Source organism: Nicotiana attenuata, unplaced genomic scaffold (assembly GCF_001879085.1).
Source record: "Nicotiana attenuata strain UT unplaced genomic scaffold, NIATTr2, whole genome shotgun sequence".
Classification (NCBI taxonomy): Eukaryota; Viridiplantae; Streptophyta; class Magnoliopsida; order Solanales; family Solanaceae; genus Nicotiana; species Nicotiana attenuata.
In genome coordinates this window covers 135,968-153,641 of record NW_017670307.1, presented here as the reverse complement: position 1 = coordinate 153,641, position 17,674 = coordinate 135,968, and the positions used below count along the sequence as shown (strand labels likewise).

Sequence of the window (17,674 nt, the reverse complement as noted above, 5' to 3'; positions counted from 1 at the left end):
TGGATGAATACTTTTGGTTATATGGAGGTGGACTACAAAATTCATTGTATCTCAGATCGTGCTCCCATGATGATCACTTTGAGGAGAGATGAATTTAGTGGCAAGATCCCATTTAAGTTTTTTAATGTTTGGGTTGATCATGAGGATTTATTATCGATGGTTGAGGGAGTTTGGTAGACACAATTACATTCAGACACCATGAAAGATGTCTGGTACAAGTTGAAGGCTCTTAGGTTAGTATTGAAGCAACATAATAACACGGAGTTCAGAGAAGTAACAACTAAGATAGTACATCTCAGATACAGGATGCAGGATACTCAAGAGCAACTGAACAGGGGCTACTCTGATGCATTAGCATTAGAAGAGAAAAGGTTACTTGAAGATCTGGAAAGATGATCATTAATAGAGGAAAGCACCAGCATAAATCTAGAGCTAAGTGGATAAAATTTGGTGATTCTAACACCAAATATTTCTCAGTTTTCATGAAGGAAAGAAGTCACAGAAAAGTTATTGCAGAACTAAATAATGTCTTTGGAGATAGAATCATTAAACAAAAGCAGATCAAATAAGAAATAATTGCTTTCTACAAATCCCTGATGAGATAAAGATCAGCTCACTTGCCTGCAGTGAACAAAGAGATAATGAAACTGGGACATGTCCTCACACACTCCCAGCGTGTGAGCCTTTGTGTTGTGGTCACTGACCATGAAATATTTAAAGCTCTATGTGCAATTGGAGATGACAAAGCACCAAGTGTTGATGGCTATAATGCATTATCTTTCAAAAGAACTTGGACACTTATCATACCTGAAGTGTGCCATGCAGTGAAGGAATTATTTCATTCAATTAATCCATCACTCTAATTCCTAAGGTTCCTCATCCTACAAGTATCAAGGAATATAGACCTATAGCTTGTTGCACTGCTGTACAAATTAATTGCCAAGATTATTGCAAACATGTTGCAAAAAATTATTGCTTTAGTTGTGTCAAACACCCAAGTTTGCTTCATTCCTGGCAGGAAAGTAGCAGATGATGTCCTACTGTCCCATGAGTTAGTCAAGGCTTACTAAAGGAAGAATATTTCTCCAAGATGCCTCGTTAAAGTGGACATTCAGGAAACCTATGATACAGTTGACTGGAGGTACTTGCATCAAGTTTTGGAAGTCCTGGGGCTTCCAATTCAATTTACTAATTGGATCCTACAGTGTGTGTCAACGGTGAATTATACTATTCTCATAAATGGGGAGACTACTAAGCCATTTGATGCAGCTAGAGGGCTTAGGCAAGGAGATCCTATATCTCCATTTCTCTTTGCCATAGCAATGGAATATCTGAGTAGGAACCTAAAGACACTTAAGCATGAGAAGACTTTCCATTATCATCCTATGTGTTCTAGATTGGACCTAACTCATTTGAGCTTTGCTGATGACCTTCTCCTCTTAAAAAGAGGAGATGCTACTTCTGTTGTCCTATTGCACCAAAAGTTCAAAACCTTTTTAGAAGCCTCTAGGCTTATAGAAAATCTAGCGAAAAGCTCAGTATATTATGGAGGATTTAGCAATAAACTGAAGCATGAGATTCAACAAGCCCTAGGGTACATGCAAGGAGTTCTGCCTTTAAAAAATCAGGGCATACCTCTTGATACTAAGAAGCTGTCAATATTGCAATGACAACCTAAAAAAAACAAAATTGTGAGCAGAATTTCCTCACGGACGGTAAAGAAATTGTCTTATGCAGGCAGAATACAGCTAGTTCAAGCAGTAATCTTTTGCATTCAAGCTTAATGGGAGCAAATCTTCATTATACCTACTAAAGTCATCAAAGCAATTGAAGCACACTATAGAAGCTATCCATTGTCTGGGTGAATACAATAACCAAAAAGTCTTTGCTGGCATGGGATAGGACGTGTTCTCCAAGAGCTGCTGGAGGACTGAACATGGTTAACTTGGCCATGTGGAATAAAGTTGCTATCACTAAGACCTGCTAGGAATTGGCTAACAAGAAAGACAAGTTATGGATCAGATGGATCCATAGCACTATATCAAAGAACATGAGTTCATGCATATGGGAGTACCAAAGCAAGCCTGTTGAATGGTTCGAAAGGTGTTTGATGCAAGGGATAGGCTACACCTTATTAGCAATTTGTCACAAGGCACAGTTATAAAATAATTGTACCTGCAACTACTAAGTGTACTTCCAAAAGTTCCATGGAAAGGATTGCTGTATCAAAACCAAGCAACACCAAAAGTCATCTTCACCATGTGACTTCAGGTGCGAGGAAGAATGTTAACAGCTGATAGGTTGAAGAAAAGGAGAATGCAGGTAGATGACATTTGTTGTTTTTGCCATCAAAAACCAGAGACGTGAGATCATTTGTTTGTTGAATGCAGATATGGTAAATGACTATGGCACGGGCTCATGCACTGGCTGCAAATTCAGTATCCTTCTATAGACTCATGGGCAGCAAATCACCAATGGATAGTTATGAAAACTAAGGCAGATCTCAAATGGCAAGAGTACTTAAGCTAGTCTATGCAGAGTCTATGTAGAGTATATTCATGCACTGGGGATTGAGAGAAATTCACGGATCTTTGAGAAGCAAACTACTACATGGGAGGTCCTAGCTGGGAGAGTGGCTTGCATGTGCAACTTCAGAGCTGAAAGCTAGAATTACAAATATTAGTCAAACAGGTAGAGACTAGAATGTGTATAACGAGGCAAAATATTTAGATTGTTTTTTAGTTGTGATACTTTCTTTTATCTTGTAGAGCAGACTGAGATGGTCTACGTACTTAGATTTGTAAATGTTACATTGATAGTTAATACAAAAAGTTTAATTACCAAAAAAAATAATTATATTTATGTGATTTCTCTAGTTGTTGTTTTTTCATGACTTGTTTAACACTAATGAGGTGGATGTTTGCAATTTCAGTCACAAAAATAGAGGGTGATAATTTACAAGCAAGATTGATGGATAAGAAAAATAGGTAATGACTGATGACTAAGAGGGTGTTTGGCTAAGCTTATAAGCTGTTCAAACTAGCTTATAAGCACTTTTCGGCTTATCTACGCGTTTGGTAAAGTTAAAAGTGCTTATAAGTCAAAAATAAGCCAAAAGTCATAAGTTGGTCACCCCCAGCTTAAGATTTTTTAGCTTATAAGAACTTTAAGTTTGACTAAGATTTTTACTATTTTATCCTTCAAAAATTTATTTTTAGAACAAAACTCCTACATCGATACTCACTGCCTCAAGTATTCAATCTAAACCCCACCTCCCCTCCCTCCCCCCCCCCCCCGTTTTCAAGTATGCAATTCTCATTGACTATTTAAGATAAGCAAATTCTCTATTCCTTTGCATTCTTATATCTATGTGATTGTGTATTAATCTTTGAACTTTATGTAATAAATGAGGACATATCAAATTTTTGGTGTATTGCTTTCTGAGTGTTGTGGTGATGAAGCCAATATTTGTTTCTCTTCAAATAATTTTTCCTATTTAGGTTTAATTTTTACTGAGAAACTTTTATCAATTTATTACTCCCTCTGTTCCAGTTTATGTGAACCTATTTCCTTTTTGGTCCGTTCCAAAAAGAATGAACCCTTTCTAAATTTGGAAACAATTTAGCTTAAACTTACAATTCTACCCTCAATGAGAAGCTTTTATAACCACACAAATACTCTGTGCCCCTTTTTAACTTGTTTAGGACCACAAATTCCAAAAGTCTTCATTTTTTCTTAAACTCCGTGCCCAGTCAAATAGGTTCACATAAATTGAAACAGAGGGAGTAATTATTATAACTTATGATTATGTGCTTATCATAAAATAAATTATATTTATCATAAAAATTATCTTATCTAAGCACAATTGTATTTAAAATAAAATGAAAAATATAATATTTTGTATTTGAATCGATCTGGAATCTAAAATTTTGAAGAAATTACGCCCTTATTAGTGTAAACAGTTCTAAGGTTATTTAAATCATTTTAACAGAAAAAGAGCTTATCAGCACTTTTTTATCAATACTGCAACAACTTATTATCAATTTCAGCACTTGTACCCGAACACGTAACTGCTTATTTATTTATTAAATCAGTTTCAACACTTAAAAGTGCTTTTTAACACCTAATGCTTATCGGCTACTTAATATCAGCTAATCCAAACGGGCTCTAATAAGGGTCTCTTAAGAAAAAACATGCAGAGAACGAGAAGCATTTATAAGCTTCCTAAACCATAAACAGTGTGTTCATAGCAATTCTCTAAAAAAAACTCTAACACAACAAATGCCCAGACCATCAAAATAACTCTTCATGAGGTTATTTATTTAATATATTTTTTCTCGTTGTCTGCCATTTTTTTTCCACCAAGAAATAGAAGTTGTCAACCCTTTGATTTTTCCTCTTCTATCTCTAGGGGTATTTTGAGAGAAGGGAGGAGAAGATAATAGTAATGAGAAAGGACTTTAGGAGAGGGGTACATACAATGCTTAGCTTTTCCCTTGAGTTAAGAAGAGAAGAAAATGCAAAGAGTGCGAGTACAGATGGGTTGTTATAAATTGTGTGAAGAAGGAGTTTTTGGTGCGATTTTTTGTTAGGTGAAAGTAGGTGATGCCACCAAGAAGAAATGGGAGGAAGAGGAACTTTTCGCATAAAAAAATGTATTTTTACCGAATATTTACACCGAATTATTAATAAATGTAAGATATTACATTCTAACAAGAATCCGTTATATTTACGGATAATCTAACTTTAAACTACGCATTTTATCTTAAATGACATGGTTTTATAGTCACACAAATGTTATGGCATGTTTATAATTACAACTTTACAAATTAGATATAAAAGACATTCTTTCTTTTTTAAATTTTGTATCCAGTCAAACATCTTTAGATAAAATGGAAAAGAAGAAAATTTTATGTGTTCTTACTTTACTTTATGACTTGTTTTAAGTTACATAATTTTGTTTAGTGACCATTGCAAACGGAAATGCATTATGTGCTTTCTTGAAGGTGATCTAGTTTCTTCTGGATCAAATCTGCTTGGGATTCTTTTTTTTTTTTTTTTTGAGCAAACAAGAAATATTTATATTAATACTTAAGGAGGATGAAATACATTGTTTCCAAACATAGTGTCTCTAAGGACACTTTCATTACCTAGGCTTGAATCTGCTTGGGATTCAAATGTTCCCAAACAAATTAAAGCCTAAGAAATGGCTACATTGTAACATAAGTACCGTTGGTAACAGTAACCACTTCATCAGACATAAGCCCAAAGAAAATAAAAAACGTGAAGAGTACAAGAGTAATTTGAAAGGGATTAAGAAATTATACAACACTCTAAATGTAAATTAAAGTAACCCTTCACAGCAAAAAAAAAAAAAAAAAAAGGAAAAATAGCACAATACTCTAGCAAAATCGTTTTTTTACCCATCAACTGGAATTCAAAACCCGTTAACCCAATTAATCCAGATTTGCGTTTAGGCTCACTAATAGGGTAAAGACACTGTCTATCGAGAAGTTCTCAATTCCCGAGGCTCGAATCGAAGACATAATTAAGGGTAGAGGAATCCCAACCATCCTACCGCTAGCAAAAATCATTGGTCACGTTAGGTGCCGGAGGAATCTCAAAATGCCAAAGCCTTCCTACACTATTCACCAAATTTTTTCTACACAAAAATAGCTCTGCATAAACTTTCTCAACATTACGATCCACATCATGCAAAAATATATGTGTAACCCCAGATCCTTTCCTATTCCTTGCCATAACAGCAGCAGAATAAATAGCTGACATTCTTCCGGGTGCTTTATCAAAATAACCTTTAGGACCATCAATCATAATCATGTCCCATTCTTTATCGTACACTTCATTAGATAACATGTCCAATGCCAATTTACATTTACGGTTACCTCGTAAGAATGATTTCTTAGCTGAACAATCTGGTTCCTTATGGTAGTGTTCGATTAATTTCTCTGCCTCCGACAACTTTGTCCGATAATTCACGGTGTTGGTACGTAGGAATGGCGCGTCTTTTATTACGGCCCTGACCCATTTCGGATCTTCCTCTAGGAATAGCGTGGTGCCACGTGGATTTATAGACGCCCACATAAACGAGTCATGGCCTAGCCCGAATACCAGGAAATTACACGGGGTTAGAGATTTGAGAACGTCGAAGGATACCTTGATCTCGTCCAACGTCTGTTGTGGTATCACTCGTGACGTGGCGTAATGTATGACGGCATCGACTTTGAGTTGTTGGGACATTATATCATCATCCTTTGTTGAGTTCGTGTCCGGGAGGATCCCCGGACCCACTAGTACCGGTGCTCTGCAGAGGATAGAATTATTTGACATTCGAAATAAAATGGAAATAAGTAGTGCGGTGCACACTAAACTTACGATTGCTAATTTCAACATGTTCTTGGGATAAGTAGGAACAAGATGGATTTTGGAAAAAATGGATATGCTGAGGAGAATTGTCTCTCCTCTCTCTCTCTCTCTTTATTGGGTGCTTAGTGAAATGTTGAACATAGAGGAAGGTGAAAAGATTTAGGTTTGACACCAATTTTGGGAGACTTCATCTCATATTATGTTTGGGAGACTTGCAAACAGCCCTTTTAATATATGCTTTATGTTGATTGCCTTCGATTGGAGGTAGAAATAAACCAAGTTGTTTCCTCATTGAATAGCTAGTGAATTACACCATGTAAAATATCCCATATCTAATGTTGGTGTTATTATAGAGCAAGTTTTGAGGAGCGCCTTTCAAGCCGCCCAAGTGTCCGTCTTCTCTGATAAATAGTTACTAATTTATGATATTGGATTTCAGATAATTAACTTGGAAATATATGTGAAAACTATTTCTGTGAGGAGAGATTGAAGGATCAACAATCTATTTCATTATTACAGATATTTATTTTTTTCTTCTTTCGGTATAACTATCTGGTATTCAATATTTACTGTTCCGATTAATTCAGATCCACATCGCATAATGCCCAACAAAGTAGAAAGCGCTTTCTACCGGAGATAATCTCTCATGGCTCAACTCTGAGAACCCCTTGATGGTTGCGAACAATTATTTTAACTATTTAAATTATATACATGAAGTTTTAAGTCTAATTTCTTTTTACCATATGTTTGTCCTTAAAATGAGTATCAATTAAATCTGTACGCGGTTTAAAGGATACGTGATTTAATTTAACATGAATGATATAAGAGCATCAAATAATTGAATTAAAGGAAAACAACGCGATCCAACCAAATGTGATGAAACAACTAAGCCTAGTGTTAGATTTCAATGCTTGAAACCAGTTCCGACCGAGCCCTCGAGATGAGCTCGGTTACAACTAAGAATGAACAGTCGATGTACAGTTTGAACAATATCTAGAAGACAAAAGTAAACTTTATTGCTTTGATATGCGTGCCAACAGTGGTGAAAAAATGAAAAGGTTCTCCCTTTATATAATAGAGGAGTTTCAACACTAGTGCAAGTCTAAATAAGGGGAAAATCCCTTTCTCTTAGCAAAACACGATTTGCAGTTGATATCGGGCGTGATCCGCACTATAATATCCGGTTGATGGCGGATATTTCGGCTCCTCATCCGTCGTCTCTAACCGTCTTCCCCTGGTCCTCAATTCCAAGTTTTGCTTGAGCTCGATTCTCCCTGTGCTTGGCCATGCCCGATTCTTAACGTTTCATTTGTTCCCTCGGGTTTCGATTTGTAGGCACCCTCGGCTTTACCCGAGGCATTGTCGAATCGTGTTGTCTCCCGCTTCTTCATCGGGATATCATGCTTAACATTATCCCCGATTTTACCGGTATATAGATAGTCTCCTCACTTCTCGGAGAGTAGATTTAGGAACAACGAGAAGTGAATCATTGCCCCAGGCTCCTTCCTTCATACGTCATAAGCAAGTTGACGATCTGAAACGTCTCATCAGTCACGTCGCTCTGACTTCGCATACGTGTCAGCAGTCGGTTGACCATCCTCAGTAGTTATTGAATGCAAAACGTCACGCATTCATTATTTCTTTCCTATAAAAGCTCTGGTCTTCCTTTTTCAATTTTTTACTTTCCGATTTCGATTCTTCTTGAGTTACCCTCGAATTTTCTATTTGCTCATCAATCTTTCAAATCTTCATAAATTGTTCTCCACATCTTCATATCTTCATCTCTGTCACGGTCCGGATTTCATACCCCGGAAAGTCGTGATAGCGCCTACTAGTGAAAGCTAGGCAAGCCAATCAACTGAATTATTTGCCTTGTTTTCATTTTTAAATTTGTTAACAATTTAGAACCAACAATCTATAAAAAAACATAATTTAATCAAGCGGAAGATTAAATTTCAGGTTTAATGATACTTCTAACACCATTCCATAACAAAACTACCCAAGATTAGTGTCACAACTTCACAGACTGTCTAAGAGTACTACAAATAAAGGTCTGAAAGAAATAACAAAACACTATCTCTGGGACTACATTAAAGAAACAGGAAAATAGATAGAGGGAGACGCCAAGGCCTGCGGACGCTTGCAGGACTACCTCGGGTCGCCTGATAAACAAGAAGCTGAAACCTCACTGCGGTCCAAAATCTGCAACACTGGGATCTGCACAAAAGAGTGCAGAGTGTAGTATCAGCACAACCGACCCCATGTACTGGTAAGTGTCTAGCCTAACCTCGGTGAAGTAGTGATGAGGCTAGGACCAGACTACCAAATAAACCTGTGCAGATAAATAATGTACAGCGGAAAATAAAAATAGGAATATACAGTCAAGGATGGGAGGGGGAAACATGCTGCGGGAAAATATCAAATGACAACAGGAGGATAGCAGGTAAATATGGGGAACACCACAACTCAACTGTCAACAAGAGCCAGAAATCAAACAAGTGTACGGCATCACCCTTCGTGCTTTTACTCTCATCCTCACCATAAAAATCAATATAAGTTGCATGGCATCACCCTTCGTGCTTTTACTCTCATCCTCACCATAAGAATCAATATAATCGGCAAGGAATGGTACATCGTGCGGCACAGCACCACCCTTCGTGCTTTACACTCTTCCTCACAAAATAATGATAATAATACACGGCATCACCCTTCGTGCTTTAACACTCTCTCACAAAATAATGCACAGCATCACCCTTCGTGCTTTACACTCTTCCTCACCCAAACAACAAACACAAACAATAAAGGCAAGGAATAAATGAATCACAATAAAATCCCGGCAAGGGAACAATATCAAAACCACAACATCCCGGCAAGGGATCAACATTTAAAAGCCACAACGTCCCGGCAAGGGATCAATACCATAATCCTCTCCTCATTTTCGCATTTACCTCACAACTTGGTTCACAATTTGAGCCAATGCTCTATAAAGTTCAATTACCAATTATACTTTCACAAATCACTTTACAACTTGAGCCAACGCTCTTCAATATACAAACACCAATATTCTTTCCACAAACCTTGCTCGACAATAGCAATCACCACATTAAACATGAACAATACAAACGGAGTCACATTAATCACAACATAAGACTCACGGGCATGATTGACACCAACGTATAGATACTCGTCACCATGCCTATACGCCGTACTCAACAAAGAACACATAGCATATAAGACCAAACTCCTATTCCCTCAAACTAAGGTTAGATCAAACACTTACCTCGATGTCTCGAACACAGTTCAAGCCTCAACTATAGCTTTACCTCTTGATTCCACCACCAATTCGCTCGTATCTAGCCACAAGTTACTTAATTATATCAATAAATGCTAAATAAATCAATTCTAATGCATGGAAATAAGTTTTCTAAAGTTTTTCCCAAAATGTCAAAAAATTGACCCCGGGCTCACATGGTCAAAACCCGAGGTTCGAACCAAAACCCGACTACCCATTCACTTACGAACTCAAATATATAATTTGTTTTGAAATCGGACCTCAAATCGAGGTCCAAATCCTCAAAATTTGAAAAACCTAGGTTCTAACCAAAACACATATATTTTCCCCATGAAAATCATTGATTTGGAGTTAAAATCATGTGAAGAGATGTTACAGATTGAAGAAAACTAGTTAGAAATGACTTACAATTGATTTGGAGAAGAAGTTGCCTTTGAAAAATCGCCCTAGAGTGTTTATGTTTTGAGAAGATATGAAAAATTGCTGAAAATGCGTCTAAGTGTGGATTTACAGGTCTCTGATGTCGCAATTGCGATCAGGGTTCGCAATTGCGAACCCAGACTCTGCTATGCTCGCATTTGCGAAGTGACTTTCGCATTTGCGAAGTCGCTTTTGCGATAAATCTGTCGCATTTGCGACACTGGGGAAATTCAGGCCACTTCGCAAATGTGATGGCTCTTTCGCATTTGCGATGACAGTTTCGCATTTGCGACCCCAAGGCATACCAAGTCTCTTCGCATTTGTGATATTCCTCGCATTTGCGAGGTCGCATTTGCGATCCAGGCTTCGCAAATGCGAAGCCTGCAGACCTGCAACATACCAGCAAACTCCTAAGTCCAATTTCTCTCCGTGGCCTATCCAAAACTCACCTAAGCCCTCAGGGCTCCAAACCAAACATGCAGGCAAGTCCAAAAACATCATACGGACTCGCTCGTGCATTCAAATCACCAAAATAAAATCAACAACTATGAATTTAGCATCAAAATCATGAATTCACTCGAGAACATCAAATTTTTCTAATTTTCTCAAATAAGGTCTGATTCACGTCATTTCAAGTCCGTTTCTTACCAAACTTCACAGACTCAACTTAAATCACATATAAGACCTGTACCGGGCTCCGGAACCAAGATACGGGTCCGATACTATCAAATTTATTTTTCAGAAAATAATTTTATTTAAAAATTCATTTCTCGGGCTAGGGACCTCGAAATTCGATTCCGGGCATACGCCCAAGTCCCGTATTTTCTTACGGACCTCCCGGGATTGTCGAAACACGGATCCGGGTCCGTTTAGTCAGAATGTTGACAGAAGTCTACTTAAATTTATTTTAAAGGCAAAAATTCATTATTTTTCACAGATTCTCATATAATGGCTTTCCGGCTACGCGCCCGGACTGCACATGCAAATCGAGGTGAGGTAAAAAGGAGGTTTTTAGGCCTCGAAACACTGAATTTGTTTCTAACACAAGTGATGACTTTTTGGGTCATCACATCCTCCACCTCTAAAACAACCGTTCGTCCTCGAACGGACATAAGAAGGAAGTACCTGAGTCGGGGAAAAGATGGGGATAACGGCTCCACATATCGGACATGAACTCCCAGGTCAATGCCTCAGTAGGCTGAACTCTCCACTAAACACAATCAGAAGGAAAACTCTTTGATCTCAACTAACGAAGCTGCCAGTCTAGAATAGCTACCGGCTCCTCCTCATAGGACAAATCCTTGTCCAACTGGACAGTACTGAAGTCTAACACGTGGGATGGATCGCCGTGATACTTCCGAAGCATTGACACGTGAAACACTAGGTGCACGGCTGATAAGCTCGGCGGCAACGCAAGTCTGTAAGCCACCTCCCCACTCGATCGAGAATCTCAAACGGGCCAATGAACCTAGGGCTAAGCTTGCCCTTCTTTCCAAATCTCATCACGCCCTTCATAGGCGACACCCGAAGTAATACCCGCTCACCGACCATGAATGCTAAATCACGAACCTTACGGTCGGCATAACTCTTTTGCTTGGACTGAGCTGTACGAAGCCTATCCTGAATGATCCTGACCTTGTCCAAGGCATCATGTACTAGATCTGTACCCAACAACCGAGCCTCTCCCGGCTCAAACCATCCAACCGGAGACCGACACCGCCTACCATATAGAGCCTCATAAGGAGCCATCTGAATACTCGACTGGTAGCTGTTGTTGTAGGCGAACTCTGCTAAAGGCAAAAACTGATCCCATGAGCATCCAAAGTCAATGACACAAGCTCGAAGCATATCCTCCAAAATCTGAATAGTCCGCTCGGACTGCCCGTCCATCTGAGGATGAAACGATGTGCTCAACTCAACCCGTGTGCCCAACTCTTGCTGAACTGCTCTCCAAAAATGTGAGGTAAACTGCGTACCTCGGTCCGAGATGATAGACACGGGCACACCATGAAGACAAACAATCTCCCAGATATAGATCTCCGCTAACCTTTCGGAAGAATAGGAGACTGCCACAGGAATGAAATGCGCTGACTTGGTCAGCCTATCAACAATAACCCACACTGCATCGGACTTCCTCTGAGTCCGTAGGAGTCTACTAACGAAGTCCATAGTGATCCGCTCCCACTTCCACTCAGGAATCTTAATCTTCTGGAACAGACCACCAGGTCTCTGATGCTCGTACTTAACCTGCTGACAATTCAAAAACCGAGCCACATACGCAACAATGTCCTTCTTCATTCTCCTCCAACAATAATGCTACCGCAAATCCTGATACATCTTAGCGACGCCCGGATGAATAGAGTACCGGGAACTATGGGCCTCCTCTAGAATCAACTCCCGAATTCCATCCACATTAGGCACACAAATACTACCCTGCATCCTCAAAACACCATCATCTCCTAGTGTGACCTACTTGGCATCTCTGTGCTGCACCGTGTCTCTGAGGACACATAAATGAGGATCATCATACTGCCGATCTCGGATACGCTCCAATAAAGAAGAGCGAGCAACTGTGCAAGCTAATATACGACTGGGCTCAGAAACATCCAACCTCACAAACTGATTGGCCAAAGCCTGGACATCCAAAGCAAGCGGTCTCTCACTGACCGAAATATACGCAAGACTGCCCATACTGGCTGACTTCCTACTCACATTATTGCTACCTCATCCATGAAATTTCTTTTTCGTCTTGCATCTAATGTTACTAATCACGCTTAAAAATATGGAATGAGATTTTTGCATGTGATTCTTTGAGAGAAAGAACCTTATTTATTGGGTTTTTCAATTTTTATATGTGTTTGGCTAATTTTGATAAGTTTATGACTAATGGCTAGAGGTTGGTAAGTTGAGACTTATTTGGGACATTTGTATAAGTTTCCCATGAATTTATGTAACTTAGAGCCTATTTGTATAGGATTATTTTAATTGATTTGGAGACTTAAATATTAGGACTTCATAAGTATTCCAAACAAGGAAAGATTTTATAACCAAATCAACTGAATTATTTGCCTTGTTTTCATTTTTAAATTTGTTAACAATTTAGAACCAACAATCTATAAAAAAACATAATTTAATCAAGCGGAAGATTAAATTTCAGGTTTAATGATACTTCTAACACCATTCCATAACAAAACTACCCAAGATTAGTGTCACAACTTCACAGACTGTCTAAGAGTACTACAAATAAAGGTCTGAAAGAAATAACAAAACACTATCTCTGGGACTACATTAAAGAAACAGGAAAATAGATAGAGGGAGACGCCAAGGCCTGCGGACGCTTGCAGGACTACCTCGGGTCGCCTGATAAACAAGAAGCTGAAACCTCACTGCGGTCCAAAATCTGCAACACTGGGATCTGCACAAAAGAGTGCAGAGTGTAGTATCAGCACAACCGACCCCATGTACTGGTAAGTGTCTAGCCTAACCTCGGTCGAAAGTGTGGAATGACGGGCTAGGACCCGAGACNCGGAAGAATAGGAGACTGCCACAGGAATGAAATGCGCTGACTTGGTCAGCCTATCAACAATAACCCACACTGCATCGGACTTCCTCTGAGTCCGTAGGAGTCTACTAACGAAGTCCATAGTGATCCGCTCCCACTTCCACTCAGGAATCTTAATCTTCTGGAACAGACCACCAGGTCTCTGATGCTCGTACTTAACCTGCTGACAATTCAAAAACCGAGCCACATACGCAACAATGTCCTTCTTCATTCTCCTCCAACAATAATGCTACCGCAAATCCTGATACATCTTAGCGACGCCCGGATGAATAGAGTACCGGGAACTATGGGCCTCCTCTAGAATCAACTCCCGAATTCCATCCACATTAGGCACACAAATACTACCCTGCATCCTCAAAACACCATCATCTCCTAGTGTGACCTACTTGGCATCTCTGTGCTGCACCGTGTCTCTGAGGACACATAAATGAGGATCATCATACTGCCGATCTCGGATACGCTCCAATAAAGAAGAGCGAGCAACTGTGCAAGCTAATATACGACTGGGCTCAGAAACATCCAACCTCACAAACTGATTGGCCAAAGCCTGGACATCCAAAGCAAGCGGTCTCTCACTGACCGAAATATACGCAAGACTGCCCATACTGGCTGACTTCCTACTCAAAGCATCGGCCACCACATTGGCATTTCCCGGATGATATAAGATAGTGACATTATAGTCTTTTAACAGCTCCAACCACCTTCTCTGCCTCAAATTTAGCTCCTTCTACTTGAATAAGCATTGCAAACTCTTGTGGTCCGTGAACACCTCACATGCCACGCCATCAGATAATGCCTCCAAATCTTCAGCGCGTGAACAATGGCTGCTAATTCCAAATCATGGACTGGATAGTTCTTCTCATGAATCTTCAACTAACGCGAAGCATAAGCAATGACCTTGCCATTCTGCGTCAGCACCACACCAAGCCCAACACGAGATGCATCACAATAAACTGTATATGGGCCTGAACCTGTGGGCAAAACCAATAGGCGCCGTAGTCAAAGCTGTCTTGAGCTTCTGGAAGCTCGCCTCGCACTCATCCGACCACCTAAACTGGGCACCCTTCTGGGTCAACCTAGTCATCGGGGCTGCAATAGATGAAAACCCATCCACGAACCGACTATAATAGCCTGCCAAACCCAAGAAACTCCGGATCTCTGTAGCTGATGTGGGTCGAGGTCAGTTCTTGACTGCCTCTATCTTCTTTAGATCTACCTGAATACCCTCTGTTGAAACCACGTGACCTAAGAAAGCAACTGAACTCAGCCAGAACTCACACTTCGAAAACTTATCATACAGCTGATTATCTCTCAAAGTCTGAAGAACCACTCTCAGATGCTGCTCATGCTCCTCCCGGCTGCGGGAATAAATCAAAATATAGTCAATGAAGACTATCACGAACGAATCCAAGTAAGGCCTGAACACTCGGTTCATCAAACCCATGAAAGCTGCTGGAGCATTCGTCAAGACGAACGACATCACCAAGAACTCATAATGCCCGGTACCATGATATTTAAATATCAAGTTGTGGTCCCTCTGTGCAGGATCGGGCTGGAGTGGCCTTGGCCGTTTGATCACCTTGATACGACCGATGCCTGACACTATACTCGCTGCATCCACGTTGAAGTTATACTATGATAATCTCGGTGCATCTCTACCCCCGGGTGATCTGTCGAAGCAGTTTCTATTCGCCAAACCTCGGTTGTTTGGACCCCGGTCGCTTCTCCTTTCATTCCTGGTCGGGTGGCAATTGGATCCGTTTCCTCTTCTATCCGAGCTGCATGGCGGGTATCAATCTCAGGGTGGTCTCGGGTCCTGAGCCACAATTGTTTTCAATATGTCGTTAACTCTATTGGGGTAAACAGACCCCGAGGGAGCTCCTAGCTGATGTCCTCGACTATGATCTTTGACTGGTACCTGCTGTGGACATCGGCCCAGGTGACCGCAAGGTATTCTACCAAGTTTTGCTTCAATTGTTGAGAAGTAACCAAAATTCAGGGGTTGAGCCCCTAAGTAAATGCTTGAAAGGACCAATCATCTGTGACCGAGGTCAGGTCCATTCGTTCCATCTGGAACCTCGATATGAATTTACTAAGCATCTCGTTGTCCCTTTGTTGACATTAAATAGGTCTGATTTCCTTGTCTCAACTTTGATAGCACTAGCATGGGCTTTAACAAAGGCATATGCGAGCATAACAAACAAATCAATATAATTTGGCTGCAAGTTATGGTAACATATCATCGCTCCCTTGGATAAGGTTTCCCCAAATTTCTTCATCAACACCAACTCGATCTCCGCCCTCAAGGTCATTGCCTTTTATTTCGCACGTGTAGGAGGTCACATACTCGTTTGAATCTGTGGTTCCATTATACTTGGGAATATCGGGCATCTAGAACCTTTCGGAATTGGCTTCGGTTCCACACTCAGGGGAAAAGGCTTTTGAATAAACCTTTTGGAATCCGGTCCCTTCAATATTAGAGGCGCTCCGAAATCTGATCGACCCTAGAATTGTAAGTCTCCGCCTTCTTTTCATTTGCCTCTATCTTCTTTTCCGGATTTCACCCGTTTCGTTAGTGCTTCAAGCATTTTCATCACCACGAAAATTTCCCCGAGTCCTTACCATCTCTTTCTGTGACAATCCGTTCTTCTCTCCAAGTATCTTCTCCAACCCGCTCGGGTTCGGCCCTATTCCTTGCGTGATTTTGACTCTACAATTGTGTTATTTCCACTTTCTAGGCATATAACATTTCAAAAATCAAATGTAAGCTAACTCCATCACCTCTCCCTTGGGGCGTTTCTCAAGCTGATGGTCGGGGTACCCCGTGAATGCTATTTTCGGGATCAGCCGGTAAGTTGATATTGATAGCAACTTTTTAATTGGAGTCGACTGGGTCAGCGATTGGAACGCCATTAGGGTCTACAGGGGGCACGTCGTTTCTTGGTACCACATTATTATTTTTAATGTAGTGGCATGACTCGGTTTCAATATTCAAGTGAGCAGACTGAGAATTTGACATTTTAAATAGACCTGAAATCAAACTTCAAAGAGCAAGTGTAAAATAGGGTATGTTATACAGATTCGTATTAAATCACCACTATTATCCTTTGCTCCACGGTGGGCGCCAAACTGTTTACTCTTAAAATGAGTAGCAATTAAATTTGTATGCCGTTTAAAGGATACGTGATTTAATTTAACGCGAATGATATAAGAGCATCAAATAATTAAACTAAAGGAAAACAAAGTGATCAAATCAAATGTGATGAAACAATTAAGCCTGGTGTTAGATTTCAATGCAAATCGGTTCTGATCGAGCCCTTGAGATACTCGGTTACATCTAAGATATGAACAGCCGAAGAACACTTTGAACAATAACTAGAAGACAAAAGTAAACTTTATTGCTTTGATGCGTGCCAACAGTGATGAAAAAATGAAAAGGTTCTCCCATTTATCTAGTAGGGGAGTTTCAATCCTAGTGCAAGTCTAAATAAGGTAAAAATCCCTTTCTCCTAGCAAAACACGATTTGCAGTTGATATCGGGCGTGATCCGTGCTGTAATATTCAGTTGATGGCGGATATTTCGGCACCCATCCATCCTCTCTAACCGTCTTCCTCTTCTCCTCGATTCCAAGTTTTGCTTGAGCTCGATTCTCCCTGTGCTTGGCCATGCCCGATTTTTAACGTGTCGTTCTTTCCCTTGGGTTTCGATCTGTAGGCACCCTCGGGTTTACCCGAGGCATCGTCGAACTGCGTCGTCTGCCGCTTCTTCATTGGAAAATCGGGGGTAACTTTATCCCCGATTTTATCCGTATACACCAAACTTTTCTGGAGAATAAAGGAAACAATAGAAACGACAAAATAGGTCTTTTTATCTCCCACATAGCTAGTGTTAAGTGCAAGTGTATTATTCCAATCATATGTGGCTGCAGCATGCATGACAAATACGATTTTTTCTAATTCGTCATGTAACGAGAATTAAAATCTATTAAAACGAAATATAATCGTCTCTTACTTGT

The 17,674-nt window shown here is 40.0% G+C and overlaps 1 protein-coding gene across 1 annotated transcript; it reads right to left on the bottom strand.

Annotated features, from left to right (window-relative positions):
* Nucleotides 1-5,064: 5,064 nt before the first annotated feature.
* LOC109237571 (probable methyltransferase At1g27930) lies at nt 5,065-6,870 on the bottom strand. Its single transcript, XM_019403892.1, has one exon. The coding sequence runs from the start codon at nt 6,409-6,411 to the stop codon at nt 5,581-5,583; it is 831 nt and encodes a 276-aa protein (XP_019259437.1). The 5' UTR covers nt 6,412-6,870; the 3' UTR covers nt 5,065-5,580.
* Nucleotides 6,871-17,674: the final 10,804 nt, after the last annotated feature.

What these genes read in the sequence shown, in the direction of transcription:
- LOC109237571 (XM_019403892.1), bottom strand. Translation starts at nt 6,411, where the DNA reads ATGTTGAAATTAGCAATCGTAAGTTTAGTGTGCACCGCACTACTTATT.